Below are 16,229 nucleotides of genomic sequence, written 5' to 3'. Positions count from 1 at the left end.
GCGGTAAGGCTGGGCGAGAGTGCAGTTGGCCCCCGGGCTCGCCGACCCCGCCTCGCCGCACCTCCGGCTTGCTGCCGCGCGGGGGCCTGCGCCGCCCCAGCCTCCCCTTCCGGGCCATGGTGCAACCCCAGGGCGCGTCTGTCCCCCGCCGCCGCTGACCCCGGTCCCCCACTCCATGGCCGCCTCGGCGCCGCCCCCACCGGACAAGCTGGAGGGAGGTGGCGGCCCCGCACCGCCCCCTGCGCCACCCAGCACCGGGAGGAAGCAGGGCAAGGCCGGTGAGAGCGCTGAGGGGGCCTGGGGCTGGCGAGGCCGAGAAGTCGGGGAGCTCGGAGGGAGGGCTGGCGGGCGGGGGAGGTGGTGGTCCTCTGGCTGAGGGCTCTGAAGGTCGGGGAGGCTCAGGTGAAAAGGATGGGTGGGTGAAGCCCTCAGGGGTTGCGGGCAGGGGTTCACAGATTGCGGATCCTAGAGTTTGGGGCACCTGGAGTTCAGGAGCCACTTGGGAGTCTGAGGGTATCAAGAGATGGGGCGTCTCATTTGAAGGAAGAGGCAGCTGAGAGTGTAGCGTCCAATTTATTTTTCAAAGTGTACCATTGTTAGTATCTGTGAAGTAAATAAACAAAGAGTATAGTGAAGTTAGAAGAGTTCCTTATATCATGGCTGCGAGAGAGGAGGTTGGGGAAAACTTCAGGGAAACTTGTGTCTGCGTTTTACTACTTTTCCAGGTCTGCAAATGAAGAGCCCAGAAAAGAAGCGAAGGAAGTCAAATACTCAGGTGAATGGTGGTTGGAGGCAGGGGTAATTCCTAGCAGCCCCTTTGGGCTCTGCCCCTCCAATGTCTCTACTTTGCATAAGCCGCGGGGAGAAGAGAAAGTTGTCTTTCTTGTTCTGTTTCTGGTCCTTTCCTTCAACTTCATAACAGATTTTAGGGGTAGGGGTGGGGATGAGATGGTTTCACCAAAGGTCTTACCAGTCAGGATTAGAAACATTCTCTCCCCCGTTTGTGCTGTCGCGTTTCCCACATGATGTTAACAGCTACCACTTACTGAACCTTTTCTAAGTGTCAGGGATTGTGCTAAAACTAGCAGTTTGGGGAGATGGACATTGTCACTATTTTACAGATGAGGAATCTGAGGCTTAAAAAAGTTAAATGCCTGCACCAGGGCCTTGAAGTTACTCAGTGTCAGAGCTAGGATTCCAGCGTAGTTCTGCCTGTTTTCAAAACACAGTTACTGCACTATGCTGGTTCTGCTCTCCACTCTCAGTTTCTTTGTTGCATTCTAAGGTCCATCTTGATTTAAGATCTGAGCTGGCCAGTACCAGCCTCCAAAAATGTGTATTGTGTTTCTGATGCTCTCTTGGTTTAGCTCTCCGTCTCCCTCCATGACCCTCTTTCCCTCCTCTTTTCCCCCAGGGCCCTGCATACTCACATCTGACGGAGTTTGCGCCACCCCCGACTCCCATGGTCGATCACCTGGTCGCATCCAACCCTTTTGAGGATGACTTCGGAGCCCCTAAGGTGGGGGGTGCAGCCCCTCCATTCCTGGGCAGTCCTGTCCCCTTTGGGGGCTTCCGTGTACAGGGGGGCATGGCAGGCCAGGTACCCCCAGGCTATGGCACTGGGGGTGGAGGAGGCCCCCAGCCTCTTCGTCGACAGCCCCCCCCTTTCCCTCCCAACCCCATGGGCCCTGCTTTCAACATGCCCCCACAGGGCCCTGGCTACCCTCCCCCAGGCAACATGAACTTTCCCAGCCAACCCTTCAACCAGCCTCTGGGTCAAAACTTTAGCCCGCCTGGTGGGCAGATGATGCCAGGCCCCGTGGGGGGATTTGGCCCCATGATCTCACCCACCATGGGACAGCCTCCCAGAGGGGAGCTGGGCCCCCCTTCTCTCCCTCAACGCTTTGCCCAGCCAGGGGCACCTTTTGGTCCTTCTCCTCTCCAGAGACCTGGTCAGGGCCTCCCCAGCTTGCCCCCCAACACAAGTCCCTTCCCTGGTCCGGACCCTGGCTTTCCTGGCCCTGGTGGTGAGGATGGGGGGAAGCCCTTAAATCCACCTGCTCCCACTGCTTTTCCCCAGGAGCCCCACTCAGGCTCCCCGGCTGCTGCTGTTAATGGAAATCAGCCCAGTTTTCCCCAAAACAGCAGTGGGCGGGGTGGGGGCACCCCAGATGCCAATAGCCTGGCACCCCCTGGCAAGACAAGTGCGGGCTCAGGGCCCCAGCCTCCCCCAGGCCTGGTGTATCCATGTGGTGCCTGTCGGAGTGAGGTGAACGACGACCAAGATGCCATTCTGTGTGAGGCTTCCTGCCAGAAGTGGTTCCACCGCGAGTGCACGGGCATGACTGAGAGCGCCTATGGGTTGCTGACCACTGAGGCCTCTGCTGTCTGGGCCTGCGATCTCTGCCTCAAGACCAAGGAGATCCAGTCTGTCTACATCCGCGAGGGCATGGGGCAGCTGGTGGCTGCTAACGATGGGTGATGCTGGCGAGGTGCGCAGGAAGTGCATACGTTCCTCCCTGCTCTTCCAGGGTGGTTGTTTTCCTGTCTGGCTCTTGGTCCTTGTTTCCACTGGCTTCCCATCCCCATGGGGCAGAAACACAATGTCTCCTGGGGGCAGAAAAGGAACTGAGATGGGCAGGCAGAAGAGCCTGGATTGCTCACTTTTCTGGAAACTTACGTGTTGACATCTACAGAGGTCCAGGAAACCAAAGCCCTGCCAAGCAGAGCCATTTTTGGTGGCTGTCTTTGGAGGCCTAGGGGTGTGGCTGCAAGAGAAAAGAGGCTGGAGGAAGACCTGAAGGGCAGGGGTGTCTCCTCTACAGATGATGGATACCCCCGACACCTGTGCCTAACACTCCTATCTAGCCCCCCAGCCTTAGGTTTTGGAGTCCAGTATTAAAGGTTTCTGGCCAGAGGAGTTGGGGGTCTCTTCCCATCTCTGCAGTAGCCCTTTCATGGGTGCTGGGAAACAGCTTTAGAGAATAAATGGAGATTTTCCCCTTTTCTTACCTTCCCCTTGCCTCCTCCAAGACCTACCCAACTCCTCCCCCCTCAGAGAACCAAATAGCTTGAAGAAGCAGGAGAGTACGTGGCTATGGCCACGTGGCTTGGTGATTTGGGGCTTCAAGACAGTAGGTAAGAGATGCTGTCAGGACATACCTTCCTCATACCAAAGTCACTGGTCCTTTCTCAGACTCTCTTGTGCTTTTTCCCTAATGACAATATTCTTGCTAAAAATTGGGATATGTGGTCTGACAGAGCAGAATATTTCATGTTTGGACTGTCCTGGAAGCCTGGACTCTGGCTGTACACCCCCCCATCTGTTGCACATTATTCGCAGCGCTGGTCTTCAATTTTTGGCGCCCTTACTTCCCTGCTTCCCTGGTTTGATTGAAGGAAAGCTTGAAGAGGCGCAGAGCCCTTATACCTCATTTTTTCTCCTGATGAAAGGATCCCTGGCCCTGCCTGTGGGTGGGGAGGTGGCAGGACCCTTATTGCCATGGTACTAAAATGCAATCCAGAGCCTGGATGTTTTTTGTTTCTCTCTTTCCCTGCTATTCTTTATATCTTCTCCGGCCTGGTGATCTAGCTGTTCTCATTCCTCTCAGCCAGGGTCCTGCACTGGGCTTTGTTTTTATTTTATTTTGTAAGCACTGCCTGCCAGAGATGGGCCAGCGGCCTGAGCAGGAGCCCCTCACAGCTGCTGTCTCTTCCTTACAGCTCGTGCACACATTCCTCAGTGGGGTGGGGGAGGCAGGCTTGGGGTGTGGCCCTGAGAGGAGCTGGTGTTCCCCTGCCCCCACTTCTCCCGGGACCCTAGGGTGTGAAGAGAAGACAAAGGTATACTGCAGAACTCTTGCCTGCCCAGGTGCAGCATGCAGCCTCTGAGGCTGTGAGAAAGAAGGGAGAGGCCTCTGGGCCTCTCTCCAGTGTTCCCTGCCGCGGAACAGCAGAGATGGCAGCCCCCCCCACCACCACTGCTGAGCTTTGTGTTGTGTTTGTGGTTCTGTTTGTCCCTCTTTTATCGGTTGCTATTTTTGTGGTCTCCCCCATCTCTGCATTTGGTAAGATGGCTCTTGCAGGGGGGTGGGCGTGTCAGCTCAGTCCCTCTCTCCCTCTCAGTCCACTGCTTTTTGGAAGGAAGCGGGGGTGGCAGAGACGTGGTGGGGAAAGTTTTGTACGGTTGGGTTAATAAAATGACTTGGAAAATCCAGACCAGGACTCCTTGCTGCTGGGGTGCACAGGGTTGGAATGAAGCAGGCACTGCTGGTCAGGATGGTTGCGGGGTGAGGATAGGTATCCCTCAGGGTCCCTGGAGGTGGGAATGGCAGAAAGACTCGGGCCCCTCTGCTGACCCTGGTACAAGCCGCAGGGCCCAGGGAGGCCTCTGGGCTCCACCTCTCGCCCTGTGTCCCTGCTGCGAGAAACAACTTTCCTTTCTGAGCATGTTCCTGGGCCAGGCTTGGAGCCAAGCAGGAGCTTTGGCTCCAAGGCTTCAGGGAGACAACTGCCTTTAGAGCTTCTGGGGTTAGCGCCCGCACTCCCACTCCCGAGTTGTTTGGTTTAGGGGTCGAGCGTAGCTCCAGGGGTGGGGGATGGGGCTGCCTTGGTCTAGCAGATTTCGTTTTTGGATGCTTTTCAGCCCCCCCATCCTCCTTTAAAAAAACAGCGGCATCCTTAATCCGCACCGGAGCAGGGTAAGGAGAGTGGCAGGAGGGCTATTTCCAACCTATAATTTGCCACTCTCCCCTCCCCCATCCTGCAGCTGTCTCTGTCTGTCCTGGAACCAACCTGGCTCCTTGTCCTGGAGATGTCACGCCTTGCCTTTCAGTTTTGGGTCTTCCCTCCAGAAATTGTTTAGACACTGGGAAAGGAGGGAAGGTGACCCAGGATTCAGTTTGCTGGAAGTCCAGTGTCCCACCGGGAGGTAAGCCCAGGTTTAGGGGCTCTGCAGGTACCCGCTCTCCACCCCTGGCTCTCAAGTTTAGCTGTTATTGGCCAAAAGTTTCCGCCCCCTCAGGGAACTTGACTTTCCATTGGCCAGTCCTTAGTCACATGACCTTCCTTTCTCGGGGCTGTGAAGCTGGAGAGCCAGCAACAAGTTCAGCTGAAGACTGAAGCAAGAGCTGGGTCAGGTAATGCCCTAGCGGGGAAGGGGCCATAGATCTCCGTAAGAGAGGAAGGATGGAGGAGAGGAAGGGCAGAACTCTGAAGGGTTGGGCCCCACCGAGGATCTGCAGAGCTGTTTGTTACTTCTGGGCCGGCGGAAGGGGGATCATGGGCGGCCGTTTCCAAAACAGAAACTTGCTCTGGGTCCCCCAGACAATTCCTAGGTCCTTTGCGTTAGAGGTTTGGGGGAACAACTCTTAGAGGGGTTGAAATTAGCTGGATGAGACTTCCCAGCTTTGTACAGAGAGGGAGAGCTCCCCCTTTAGCTGTCTTTTAGAAACAGCACAAGTCCCTGACAGTCCTTACAGGACGTTTTTGTTGAATCCTGCCTGAATGAAAAGAGAGGGAGTAGTGAGGAGGGGGTGGAGGTGGGTTTTCTTCCAAGAGGTTGATGAGAAGAAAGAGATCTGAAAATAGCAGGGAAGGGTGGGGATTAAACAGCAGAAGGAACTTCCTAATAAGGCAGTGAGATGCTGGCTTGGGAGAACTGGGAGATCTTTTGGAATGTTGGGTGAACCCAACCAAGATAGAGATATCAACCAGGGTTTGGAACAGACTGTCTTCTGTTCGGGTCTCAGAAGTATTTGTCTTGTTGACCCAAATACCGTTGCTGGTTTCCATGGAAACAGTGTGTCTGACATCACCCTGGTTGCCATGGTGCCTGGTTCTGGAGGACCTGAGCAGGCTGTACACAGCCAGGGATAAACAGGGACTTCAGACCAAGCTGCTGCTACTTCCTTCCTGCCACCACCTGTTAAGAGTCACACGCAGCAACTGGGGGTGGGGAGATGATGACAGAATGGCGGGGTTGGGGCCTGAGACCAGAAGGCAGCACAGTGATGGTTCTGTGGATGCCTGTAGAAACCGGCCAGGGATGTGCTGTTGGACGTGGTGTGGGGAAGTCACTGCAGCCATTCTCCTGTCTCCTTGTGGGATGGGTGCATGTGTCTGGGAGGCATGGGTATTGGGGGATGCTGTGAGGGGTCCTTCATCTGTCCTGGGCTTGGATCTTGATTGGCAAGGGCCACAGGAGGTTTTTAGGGGACCATGTAGGACTCACACTAGCTCAAACAGCAGGGGGAATTGTGGTGGTTTCCCAAGGTAGAACTGCCACACTTCTACCCCAGCCTCACTTCCTTTTCCCAGGGTTTCCTTTCAGAGTCCTTTTCCACTTGCCACCTTTCTAGTCCATCAACAAGCAGTCATGTAGTCTCCTCTAAAGGATCACAATCCCAGATTCGAGGGGGTCAGCTCCTCTATCCCTCCACCTTTATGCCGGGTCCCAATTGCCAGCCTGGGGGAGTAGTCTAGGCCATGGATGGAGGGGTAGGTCCTTCTCTTCTCATCCTGCCTTGTGTCAGGCTTTGGAAACTGGAGTAACTTCCCACGCCCACCCGGCCAAGTCAGAGCAGATTAGCAGGGGTTAGGACCACAACCCTAATTTTTGTCCATGCTTTGCAAACTGTAAAGTGCTTTATACATGATAGCTGCCATAAATCCCTTTTGCCAGTCACCTTCAAGTTCCCTAAGATGAAATTCTGGAGTTTACTAAGAAGGGAAACAACTTAGAATGGAGAGTGAGAGTGACAAAGAGATTTACTAAAGGTACATTGAGGTGGATCTAAGCTATGCCAGTTGTTCTCAACCTTGGCTGCAAATGAGAATCATTTGGGAGATTAAAAAAATATCCTTCCCTGAGCCTGACCCTTGAACACAGTTGTATCAGAATCTTAGGTGATTCCATTGTGCAGCCAGTGTACAAGACCCCTGAACTAGACCACAGAAAGGACTTATGGTGGGTGATGGGTGGGTGACTTGGGGGTGAAGGAGGCCATTGAGTCTTCTTTTCTAGGCTCTGGGGAAGAAGGTGGTGATTATGGGGAAGGCTGGGGAGGTGAAAGGAGGGCTGGGTTGTTCCTCTTTTTAGCTGTTCATCGTTGGCAAGTCATGTCAGCCAATTTTCTGGCCTTCATTTCCCTTCATTTTCTGGCCTTCATTTCCCTTCATTTTCCCTGACTATAACATGAGAGAGTTGGCCTGGATTTTTCCCAAAGCCCTTCCAGCCCTATGCTTCTCTGACCTTTCAAGGTCAGTTCTGTTTCCCAGTTTACCAAGGGCTCTTTCGGTCCCTGGCAGAGGCAGGCTTCACTGTGGCTGTTGGTACGTTCTGATTTGAAAGGCAAATACTGCCCAGAAGAGCTGAGGTGTTGGGGTCAGAAGACTGGAACCAGGCTGGCTGTGGTAGTGGCTGCCCAGCCCTTAAACCTTGGAACCCGGTCGAGGCTGCTGTCTCCATCCTGCCTCCCCTGAGGGGAGCTGGGGTCCTTAAGAAAGACTTTCTCTGCAGGTGGCAGCCTCAGTAGCCTTGGGGACCTCAGCAACTATGGCCTCCTGCCCAGACTCGGACAATAGCTGGGTGCTTGCCGGCTCAGAGGTAGGAAAAGCAGGCCTGGGAGCCACATGGAATGGGGGTTCCTACAGGGCTGGGCTGCTTGCTGGGTCTGTCCCCTTCCTTGGTCTTGGTGATCATGTGCATCACCTCCTGCTGGCTGTGAGAGGAACTCTAGTGGCAGGGAGAAGGCCATCAGGCCCCAGGAGTCAGGTGTTGGGACTTGGACCATGCCTTGAAAGAAGGAAATTGCTGGGGTAAGCTGTGAGAAGCAGGGAAGATATTCTGGTGGGGAGACCAGCATGAGCAAAGGTCCTGAGGCAGCAATGGGAGAGCCGTGTTGGGGGAGACCAAGGAGGTCCGTTGGAGGAGGTGGAGACATGGGTCAGACGGTGTTGAAGTGAGGTTGGGCCAGAGCCTGGGAACCTCCAGAAGAAGCCTGGAGGGCCTGGCTCAGGCATTCGGGCCTCCTCTTTGATGGGAAATCGTGGAAGGGCTCTGAGCTGGAGGGAGTCAGGACCATCACTGCTTTGGGCAGAGGGTGCAGCCGCTGTGTGGGCTGGGCGGGAACTGGGGGAGAGCGTTTTGAAGGTCCTGCAGTCCAGGTTGTAGTTGGTGGGGCGGGATCCCAGTAGACCGCTGTGCCCTGAAGCCACTGAGAAGGGGACCAGCGGGATTGGGGGGCTGAGTGTCTGGACAAGGTTTATCAAGGGCTTGGTATGTTTGTACCGCAGGGAGGGAAGAAGGTGAGGAGCTTGAGTTAAAGGCGTCGGGTTTGAGTGGCCTTGAGGAGACCAGTTGGGGGTGAGGGAGCTGCTCTCAGGATGATGCTGGAGCAGGGCCCATGGACTAGGGCTGGCCGGCAGAGGGGAGAGCCAGAGCCCTGGCGCCCTGTTGAGGTGCCTTTGCTGACAGCTGGGGTACCTTGGGCCAGTCGTTTCACCTCTCTGTCCTCCCCTGTAAAAGGGGAGTTGTGATTCTTGCCTGGTAGGAGGGGCCATGAGAAAAAAGTGACTTGAAAATTGTAAAGAAACATACTAAGGTCAAGAATTATTCTTGGAAGGATAGCGGGAGCCATGGATGGGATGAGCGGGCGGTGGCCTGTCAAGGGGGCATAGGCGGAGAAAGGAGAGGCCGTGGCTGGACGGCCGGGCTGAGAGCACCTTGGGAGACAGTCTGGCTGTGGCTGGGGTGAGTCACGTTTCTGTCAGCTCCTGGGAGAGGAGTGTGTGGGGAGGGGGGAAAGGCCAGAAAAGCTTGGAAGATGTAACTAGAGTGGGTGGCCCGTTCTGAGGGCAACTGTGGGGAAGCCTGCGGCGGTCGGGACCGTGATCCTTAGGCATCCAGGGGACTTTGTTCTCTTGCCATCCTCCCACCTTCCAACCAATAACTGAGTTGGTCACTTGTGGGGAGGGAGACCCAGGCTCTAGCCGGCTTCTCTGGGGAGGTGGGGGGCACCAGGTTTGTACAGTGGTCCACCGCCTTGGTCCAGTGGTACTTCTTCATTTAACAGAAACTTGGCCTCTGAAAGTTCTCAGAGCAGCAAGTGAGGTTAGGGAATGGCCAAACACTGTGTAGAGCTGAGATGCTGCAGTGCCAGCTGACCCCCGCCCCATCCCCACTTTGGAGCAGCCCACTACAGAGTGTATTATATTTTTGTGAGATGTGGGTTGAGGTCCCTGAGCAGTGCGGCTAGTCCCAGGCACCCCAGTAGAGCACCCCTTGGTTTCGTCCTGCTGTCCTTCCTCTGGAGCAGCCTTTCTGCTTGTGCCGCTCCCCCCCAGAACCTGCCTGTGGAGACCCTGGGCCCTGAATCCAGGATGGACCTAGAATCCGAGAGAGCTCCCCAGGCCCCTTGGAGCCCCTCCAAGGCAGCTGCTGAGGAATTAGCTGGGACCTTGGATGGAGAAGGTAACAGGGCCCTACTGAGGGTGGGGTGCAGCCACCTCTCCTCCATGTTCTGGTGTTTCCCAGTTTCCTCAGGGAGAGGGAGGCTGGTTGGTCTTATTTCTGGCATTAATCTCAATTTAAAACCTTCCCTCATTCTACCCTGGCTTTCTCCTTCCCCTTCCAACTTGGTTGGGGCCTGTGGGAGCCAGAGGGCCGTGTAGCACATTCCATTGGGGGGGTAGTGGTGTTTCTCCTTAGCCTTTTCTCCTGCCACAGAGACCCTGTTCCAGAGTGAGAGCTCCCAGTCCAGACCCAGTCTGCCAGAGGAGACTGAGGCCAAGGTGAGGACCTTCACTGGGGGAAGGGTAGGAAATGGGGAGGGCCGGGAGCTGCTCACAGCTGTGTCTGCATCAGGGTGTCCTGGAAGGTGATGATCGTGGAATGGAGTCCCCTGGCTCAGGAGACACAGAGGTCCAGGGAGACTTGGAGGAGACCCCGGAGGCAGTAGGCCTGGGACTGGACACACAGGACCTGGAGGATCAGAGTCCCCCCAACAGCCTGCTCTCATCCCCCCAAACAGGTGAGAGTTCTCCTTGTCTCCCCCTGTCACTATCCTTCTAGAAGGTGTGGGAGTGGGAGTAGATATCGCTACGAACACAGCTCTGGGCCAGGCCCTAGGACTTAGCAGCTTGGTGCCCTCCTTAAATTGTATCAGTGAAACCTCACCACCACCCCTGGGGACACTGAGGCTCAGGTTAAGTCACACAGCAGGTAAGTGGCAGGGCCTGGGTCTGGTCGACTATTTTGTCTCTGCCGTGGGGCCTCCTCTTTTCTTGCCTCTAGATGCAACTCTCATTCCCTGAGTCCCTTCCGCGTGTCAGCTCTGGGGAAAGAGGTTGGCTTCATGGCCTATGTAAGAGGTGGACTAGACCGAGCCAAGATGCAAGTCAGACCTATGAGGGGCGCAAAAAAGGAAGGGGAGGGTGGTCAGTCTCGGGACAGGTCGAGGGGAAGGAAGAGGCAGGGACAGCTGGGGAAAGGGCCACACTGGAGGTGTCATTTGAGTGGAGCCTTGAGCAAAGAGTAGGATTTTAGTCGGTAGGGTAGGAGGAAGAGAACATTCCAGGCCAAGGCTGCAGCATCAACAAAGGGATGGGACCCCCTGTCCTGTGCTGAGGAGGCTGTTTCCAGCGCTGGTGGCAGAGGAGTGTATGAGTCCACCTCTGTTGAGGGGTGACAGGGTGGAGGGGGAGGCCGGGGGCTGGGGCCGTTTAGGGGGCAACTGACAAAGCCGAGGAAGACCTGAACTAAGGCAGATACAAGGCGAGTGACGTTGAGATGTTTAGGTGTCAAATTGTCGAACTGTCTGCATGTGGGGTGAAGAGGGAGGGCTGAGGTTGGCTAGGTGGGAGCAGTGGCGTCTTGCCCTGCAGTGGGGGAACACCAGAAAGAACCAGTTTGGAGGGCAATGTGTTGAGTGTTTGGTCCCCAGGGACACCCAGGTGGGAGTAGCCAGGAGGCAGTCAGACAGACGTCCACGCCTGGAGCTCCAGGGAGGCCAGGTTGGGAGTTACTGATGAGGGACTCATCTGCTCTGCGGGGAAGCCAGCGGGGTGGGTGAGATAGCAGGTGACTGTGTGTACGGTGAGAAGAGCAGAAATGGTGCCAGGGGGACCTCTGCCTCTAGGACCGGGAAGAGCCAGGGACTGAGCAGAGGCACTGGGAAGGAGTGGCCAGGGTTCGGGCAGAACCCAGAGCCGGGAAGGTGCTCCACGTGAGGCACGTGTGGGAGGAAGGAGTGCACTTTTAGGGTGAAAGCTGCTCTTGTAGTTTGCAGATTGAAAGGACTGGTCTCCCCCCAGACGTAGAGAACAGATGTATGGACACCAAGGGGGCAAAGTGGGGGAGTGGTGTGGTGGTGTGATGAATAGGGAGATTGGGATTGACATATATACACTAATATGTGTAAAATAGATAATTCATAAGAACCTACTGTATAAAAAATAAATAAAATTCAAAAAAAAAGAAAGGACTGGTCTCCCGCCTCCAGACTGGGCGTGGTCACTAATGCCCTGGCAGACGTGGGCAGGGTCTCCACGTGCCCCCTCTGTGGTCAGGGCTGGGGGCCTCTCGTGTTCGCTTCTGTTTCCCGTCTCTCTGTATGTCCCATCGCTTCCGTTGCTTTACTGCCCTGTCCCCATCCCTTCCTCCAGCTTGGATCAGGGAGGAGGCCCACTGCTCCAGCAGTGAGGACGACACCGACATGGATGTGGAGGGTCTGCGGAGACGGCGGGGCCGGGAGCCCAGCACTCCTCAGCCTGCGGCCCCCCTGGGTGTGGAGGACCAGGCCGGGGGTGAGGGTGCGGGCAGGGAGCTGGGCATCTCCCTCAACATGTGTCTCCTCGGGGCCCTGGTTCTGCTGGGCCTGGGGATCCTCCTCTTCTCCGGTGAGTGCTCCCTCTCCTGATGAGGCCTTAAGCCTCCACTCTGGCCTCTTCTGCCCTCCTGCCGCACTTTCATTCCATTCCACCCCCTCCTCTGAGGGCCTGACCAGACTCCTCTGTCTCCATTTCAGGTGGTCTCTCAGAGGCTGAAAGTGGTGAGTGAGGACGGGCCCTGACTGGTTCGTGTCTGTCCCCTTCCAGCTCTGAGGGAGGCTGATGGGGGCAGTTCTCTGGGTCAGGAGTAGGGATGCTGGCGGCTGTACATTTTTTGCTCAGTTATAGGTCTTGTCAGCTATTCAGGGTGACCCTTGACCCTTTACCTCGCTGGACTCTCAGCCATAGGGCGGGTCCAGGGCAGGAGGGTGACTGTGTGTGTTGGGGGGTGGGGGGGTGGAGGAGAGGGCCCTGTGTGCCTTGGGGCCAGTTTCAGGATTTCACTTTCCCACAGGGCCCATGGAGGAAGCAGACCTGCAGGTCTTCCCAGATACCGGCTTGGATACTGAGATGCTGGAGGCTGAGGGGGATGGGCAGGCATGTGTGACACTCTCCATTGGTGTGAGGGGCCTGATGGGGGAGATTCAGGGCTGCGGGGGTGACTGGCTCCTTTGCCCTTAGGATGGGCTAAAGCAGCAGCTGCCGACCTCAGCGCCCCCTGACAGTGTTCCCAGCCTGCAGAACATGGCGCTTCTGCTGGACAAGCTGGCCAAGGAGAACCAGGATATCCGGCTGCTGCAGGCCCAGCTGCAGGTGGGCACAAGCAGGAGTGGGTGGGCTACACACCCTCCCTAGGCCAGGTGTCTGTCTGTCCTAGTGTCCTCCCCCAAAAGAAGTTTCCTGTATTCACCCGCACACCTTGATCCCCTCCCTTTCCCACTATAGTGAAGTCATCTTCTCAGTTCTCTGTTCATGTCCTGCATGCTAAGGGTTAGGCCAGGACTGGCATACCTGCTTCACGTGGCATGCCACCTCTGCTTGATTGGCATGGTCCACCTGGAGCATTGTGTGGAGAAGGATGTGAAGAACATGCCAAGGCCCAATGGGAAAGAAGTGCTGGGATCAATTAGTAATGTCTGCTCTGGGTATGGGAGGTGGAAATTGGGCAATGACAGCCACATCTTGGCTATCTTTCGGTGAATCGGAGAAGTGTGTGCTTAAAAAGGACATAGACGCTGAGGCCTGTGATGGAATTTGGGGATCCCAGGGTCTGGTGAAGGGTGAAGATGGGGCAGGGGATGAGAACCAAGTCCTCTGAGTTTCCCAGGCCATAAATGGAATCAGGGTAGAAGGCACTGGGGTTGTCTTTGACTCCTCCTTGTCCTCTCCATCCCTACTCCCATTCCAGGCCCAGAAGGAAGAGCTTCAGAGCCTGATGCATCAGCCCAAAGGGCTGGAAGAGGAGAATGCCCGGCTCCGAGGGGCCCTACAGCAGGGCGAGGCCTCCCAGCGGGCCCTGGAGTTAGAGCTGCAGCAGCTGCGGGCCCAGCTCCAGGGCCTGGAGGCTGACTGTGTCCGGGGCACAGATGGGGTGTGTCGCTATGGGGGCAGAGGCCTGTGGGCTGGCAAGGTCACCAAGGAGCAAGGCCCAAGGGGGCAGGTGCCAAGCCCTGGCTTCCTGGAGCAGAAGAAACAGCTAGAGGCTGAGGCCCAGTCATTAAGGCAAGAGTTGGAGAGGCAGCGGCGGCTGCTGGGGTCTGTGCAGCGGGACCTGGAGCAGAGCTTGAGGGATGTGGGCCGAGGGGACCCAGCCCATGCTGGCCTGGCTGAGGTTGGTCACAGGCTGGCCCAGAAGCTGCAGGGCATGGAGAACTGGGGCCAGCGCCCTGGGTTCCCTGCCAATGCCTCAGAGGCCTGGCATCAGGAGCCGCACTTCCAGAGTTCCAGGGAGTGGAGCGGAAAGGAAAAGTGGTGGGATGGGCAGAGGGACCGGAAGACTGACCACTGGAAACATAAGAAGGAGGAATCTGGCCGGGAAAAGAAGAAGAGCTGGGGGGGTGAGGAGGACAGGGAGCTGGCGGGGAGGTGGAAGGAGGGCAAACCATGGGTGGAGGAGTGGGCTAGCAAGAAGGACAGCAAGCAACAGGGTTCTAAGGAGCCCCCCAGGAAAAGTGGGAGCCACCACTCCTCCAGAGAAAGGCAGAAACACCCTCAGTGGAAGGAGGGGGCTAAAGACAGGCATGACCCCCTGCCACTCTGGGCAGAGCTGTTGAGGCACAAGTACCAGGCACCCCAGGGCTGCTCGGGTGTGCACGAGTGTGCCCGTCAGGAGGGCCTGGCCTTCTTTGGCATGGAGCTGGCCCCTGTGCGGCAACAGGAGCTGGCCTCTCTGCTGAGGACGTACCTGGCGCGGCTGCCCTGGGCCAGGCAACTGACCGAGGAGCTACCCCTTTCTCCTGCTTACTTTGGTGAGGACGGTATCTTCCGCCACGACCGCCTCCGCTTCCGGGACTTTGTAGATGCCTTGGAGGACAGCCTGGAGGAGGTGGCAGTGAGACAGACAGGGGATGATGATGAGGTGGATGACTTTGAGGACTTCATCTTCAGCCACTTCTTTGGAGACAAAGCACTGAAGAAGAGGTGGGCAAGCTGTGGGGGAGTTGGGTCGGTGGGAGCAGGAGGCAGGAGGTGATGGTAAGGGGTGTGAAGGAGCCAGGGCCCTGAGCTGGGGTGGGGTGGTGGCGGGGTGTTCTTCAGTTTGAGGTTTTATCTCTGCTTTTAGGTCTCCCCTCCCCCCTAGCCAGTACTTTTCCTGTCTTCCCTTGGGGTCAGGAAGCTGCCTGTGCTCACCCCAGAGTGGTCCTGGGGAGTCCTCTTTTGCGCTGGGGGGATTTTTCCTCCCAAGTTACCCTGTACTGCCCATACCTGCAAGAGAGATTGCTTCCCATCTTCCCGCCTGCCCAGCTGGGGCCTTCATCCTGGGAGACCAGGTCTGGCCACACTCCCCCCCCGCCCCCCGCCCCCCCCCCCCCCCCCCCCCCCCCCCCCCCCCCCCCCCCCCCCCGGCCGTATGATTGATGGTGACTGCCTGTGTCGCCTGTCTTTAAGAGGAGCAGGGTCCCCGCTCCTCAGGGAGCGCCTTCTCATCATGTGGATGTGGCGTTGTTGTCTAAAGGCCTCTTACTGCTCCCCCCCCCCGCCCCGCCCCATGCCTCTCCACAGGTCTGGGAAGAAGGACAAACACTGGCGGAAACCCAGAGTTGTGGGGCCCAGGGAGGAACACAGCCACCAGCGCCAGGGCTGAGGCCCCGTGCTGTCTGTCCCCTGGGAACCGTTAAACTGCCACCTCCCTTGGCTCGTTTGGTGTCCTTGGATATCCTTCACCGAGGAGAGCGGAAATCACCCAGCCCCGAACTGAAACCACTTTTGCTAGAAAAAGGTCTTAGCTGGACCTGCCTTGCTATCTATGCAAATGTATGCAAACGCTCAGGACCCTGGGCCGTGACCCTTGCAGCCTGATTGTGTCACGCCAGTGTGAAGGGGGGAGGGGAGAGAAGCCTGTTTTTTGGGGGGTGGGGTGGAGGTAGAGGGGATGGGGGCAATTCTAATTCTGAAGCCAGAGAGCTTTCCTCCTCGTGTGTGTGTGTGTGTGTGTGTGTGTGTGTGTGTGTGTGTGTGTGTCGGGGAGGGGGAGAGTGGGTTCCTTGGCTGCACGCACTGACCCGGGCCCCCTGGGATTTGACTAGCCTGGCTGGCTGGGGGCCCAGCATGAGGGTTTCCCCTGGCGTTTTGTTAGATTTGGAAGGAGCTGTCCCCAGGGGGGTACAACCCCCTTTTAAGCCTTGCTGCTCACCTCCACACGTGAACTGTAGACTCAGATCCCAATAAAATGCTGTTGGAGCTGTGACACCGGGTGGAGACTCTGTCACTTGGGGCTGTTTCTAAGCACAAGGGACATCCACACCCACCGCCTTGTAGGCACTGGTGCTCACCTTCTCCCGTATACTCCTCCCAGTCACCTCACCCTCGCAGCAAACCTCAGGCCCTCTGGGCCGGAGCTCCCCATTTTGCTCACAGCTGCCTTGGCTGCACCCCTGGGAGATGTAGAAATATGCGAATGGGTTTTGGAGTCTGAGCCTTGGGCTCAAATCCAGTTTGAGTGATTTTGGGCAAGTTAATCCCTGGGAGCCTTGGGTTTCTAATCCTCAAAAAAGGAGACTGAGGGGCTGGAGAAGAGATTAAATAAAGCAGTGTAAACCAAATACCCGTCTTGTATTTGGCACTCAAAAGTGATTTCACTCCCTTCAGGGTGTGGAGGAGGGAGGAGAAGGGGACCCCCGACCCACCCCCGCACCTCCCCCAGGATTGGGGAGGTGAGGGAACCACTAGGTGGTGCCTCG

The 16,229-nt window shown here is 56.8% G+C and overlaps 2 protein-coding genes across 5 annotated transcripts; both read left to right on the top strand.

The window, feature by feature from the left end:
* Positions 1–7: 7 nt before the first annotated feature.
* PYGO2 (pygopus family PHD finger 2) lies at positions 8–4,218 on the top strand. Its single transcript, XM_027095292.1, has 3 exons — positions 8–278; positions 726–775; positions 1,415–4,218. The coding sequence occupies exons 1-3, from the start codon at positions 176–178 to the stop codon at positions 2,480–2,482; spliced, it is 1,221 nt and encodes a 406-aa protein (XP_026951093.1). The 5' UTR covers positions 8–175; the 3' UTR covers positions 2,483–4,218.
* Positions 4,219–5,047: 829 nt separating this feature from the next.
* PBXIP1 (PBX homeobox interacting protein 1) lies at positions 5,048–15,736 on the top strand. Of its 4 annotated transcripts, none has more exons than XM_027095282.1 (11): positions 5,048–5,138; positions 7,520–7,606; positions 9,346–9,472; positions 9,728–9,792; positions 9,866–10,031; positions 11,665–11,898; positions 12,027–12,050; positions 12,344–12,426; positions 12,511–12,642; positions 13,238–14,469; positions 15,052–15,736. In XM_027095282.1, exons 2-11 carry the CDS (start codon positions 7,556–7,558, stop codon positions 15,131–15,133), a joined length of 2,196 nt encoding a protein of 731 aa, XP_026951083.1. In that variant the 5' UTR covers positions 5,048–5,138; positions 7,520–7,555; the 3' UTR covers positions 15,134–15,736. The 4 variants fall into 4 exon arrangements, with proteins under 4 accessions (XP_026951083.1, XP_026951086.1, XP_026951084.1 ...); XM_027095284.1 differs by lacking the exon at positions 5,048–5,138 and adding an exon at positions 8,630–8,752; XM_027095285.1 differs by lacking the exon at positions 11,665–11,898.
* The last annotated feature ends 493 nt before the right edge of the window (positions 15,737–16,229 follow it).

Source organism: Aethalodelphis obliquidens, unplaced genomic scaffold, assembly GCF_003676395.1.
Source record: "Aethalodelphis obliquidens isolate GAN/ISIS:26980383/991018 unplaced genomic scaffold, ASM367639v1 scaffold90, whole genome shotgun sequence".
Taxonomy (NCBI): Eukaryota; Metazoa; Chordata; class Mammalia; order Artiodactyla; family Delphinidae; genus Aethalodelphis; species Aethalodelphis obliquidens.
This window is presented reverse-complemented; position numbering and strand designations above follow the sequence as displayed.

Coding starts and splice junctions, on each gene's coding strand:
- PYGO2 (XM_027095292.1), top strand. CDS start 176: ATGGCCGCCTCGGCGCCGCCCCCACCGGACAAGCTGGAGGGAGGTGGC. Junction 279..725: donor GAGGAAGCAGGGCAAGGCCG/GTGAGAGCGCTG, acceptor CTACTTTTCCAG/GTCTGCAAATGAAGAGCCCA. Junction 776..1,414: donor GAAGGAAGTCAAATACTCAG/GTGAATGGTGGT, acceptor CTTTTCCCCCAG/GGCCCTGCATACTCACATCT.
- PBXIP1 (XM_027095282.1), top strand. CDS start 7,556: ATGGCCTCCTGCCCAGACTCGGACAATAGCTGGGTGCTTGCCGGCTCA. Junction 10,032..11,664: donor GCTCTCATCCCCCCAAACAG/GTGAGAGTTCTC, acceptor CCCTTCCTCCAG/CTTGGATCAGGGAGGAGGCC. Junction 12,051..12,343: donor TCTCTCAGAGGCTGAAAGTG/GTGAGTGAGGAC, acceptor ACTTTCCCACAG/GGCCCATGGAGGAAGCAGAC.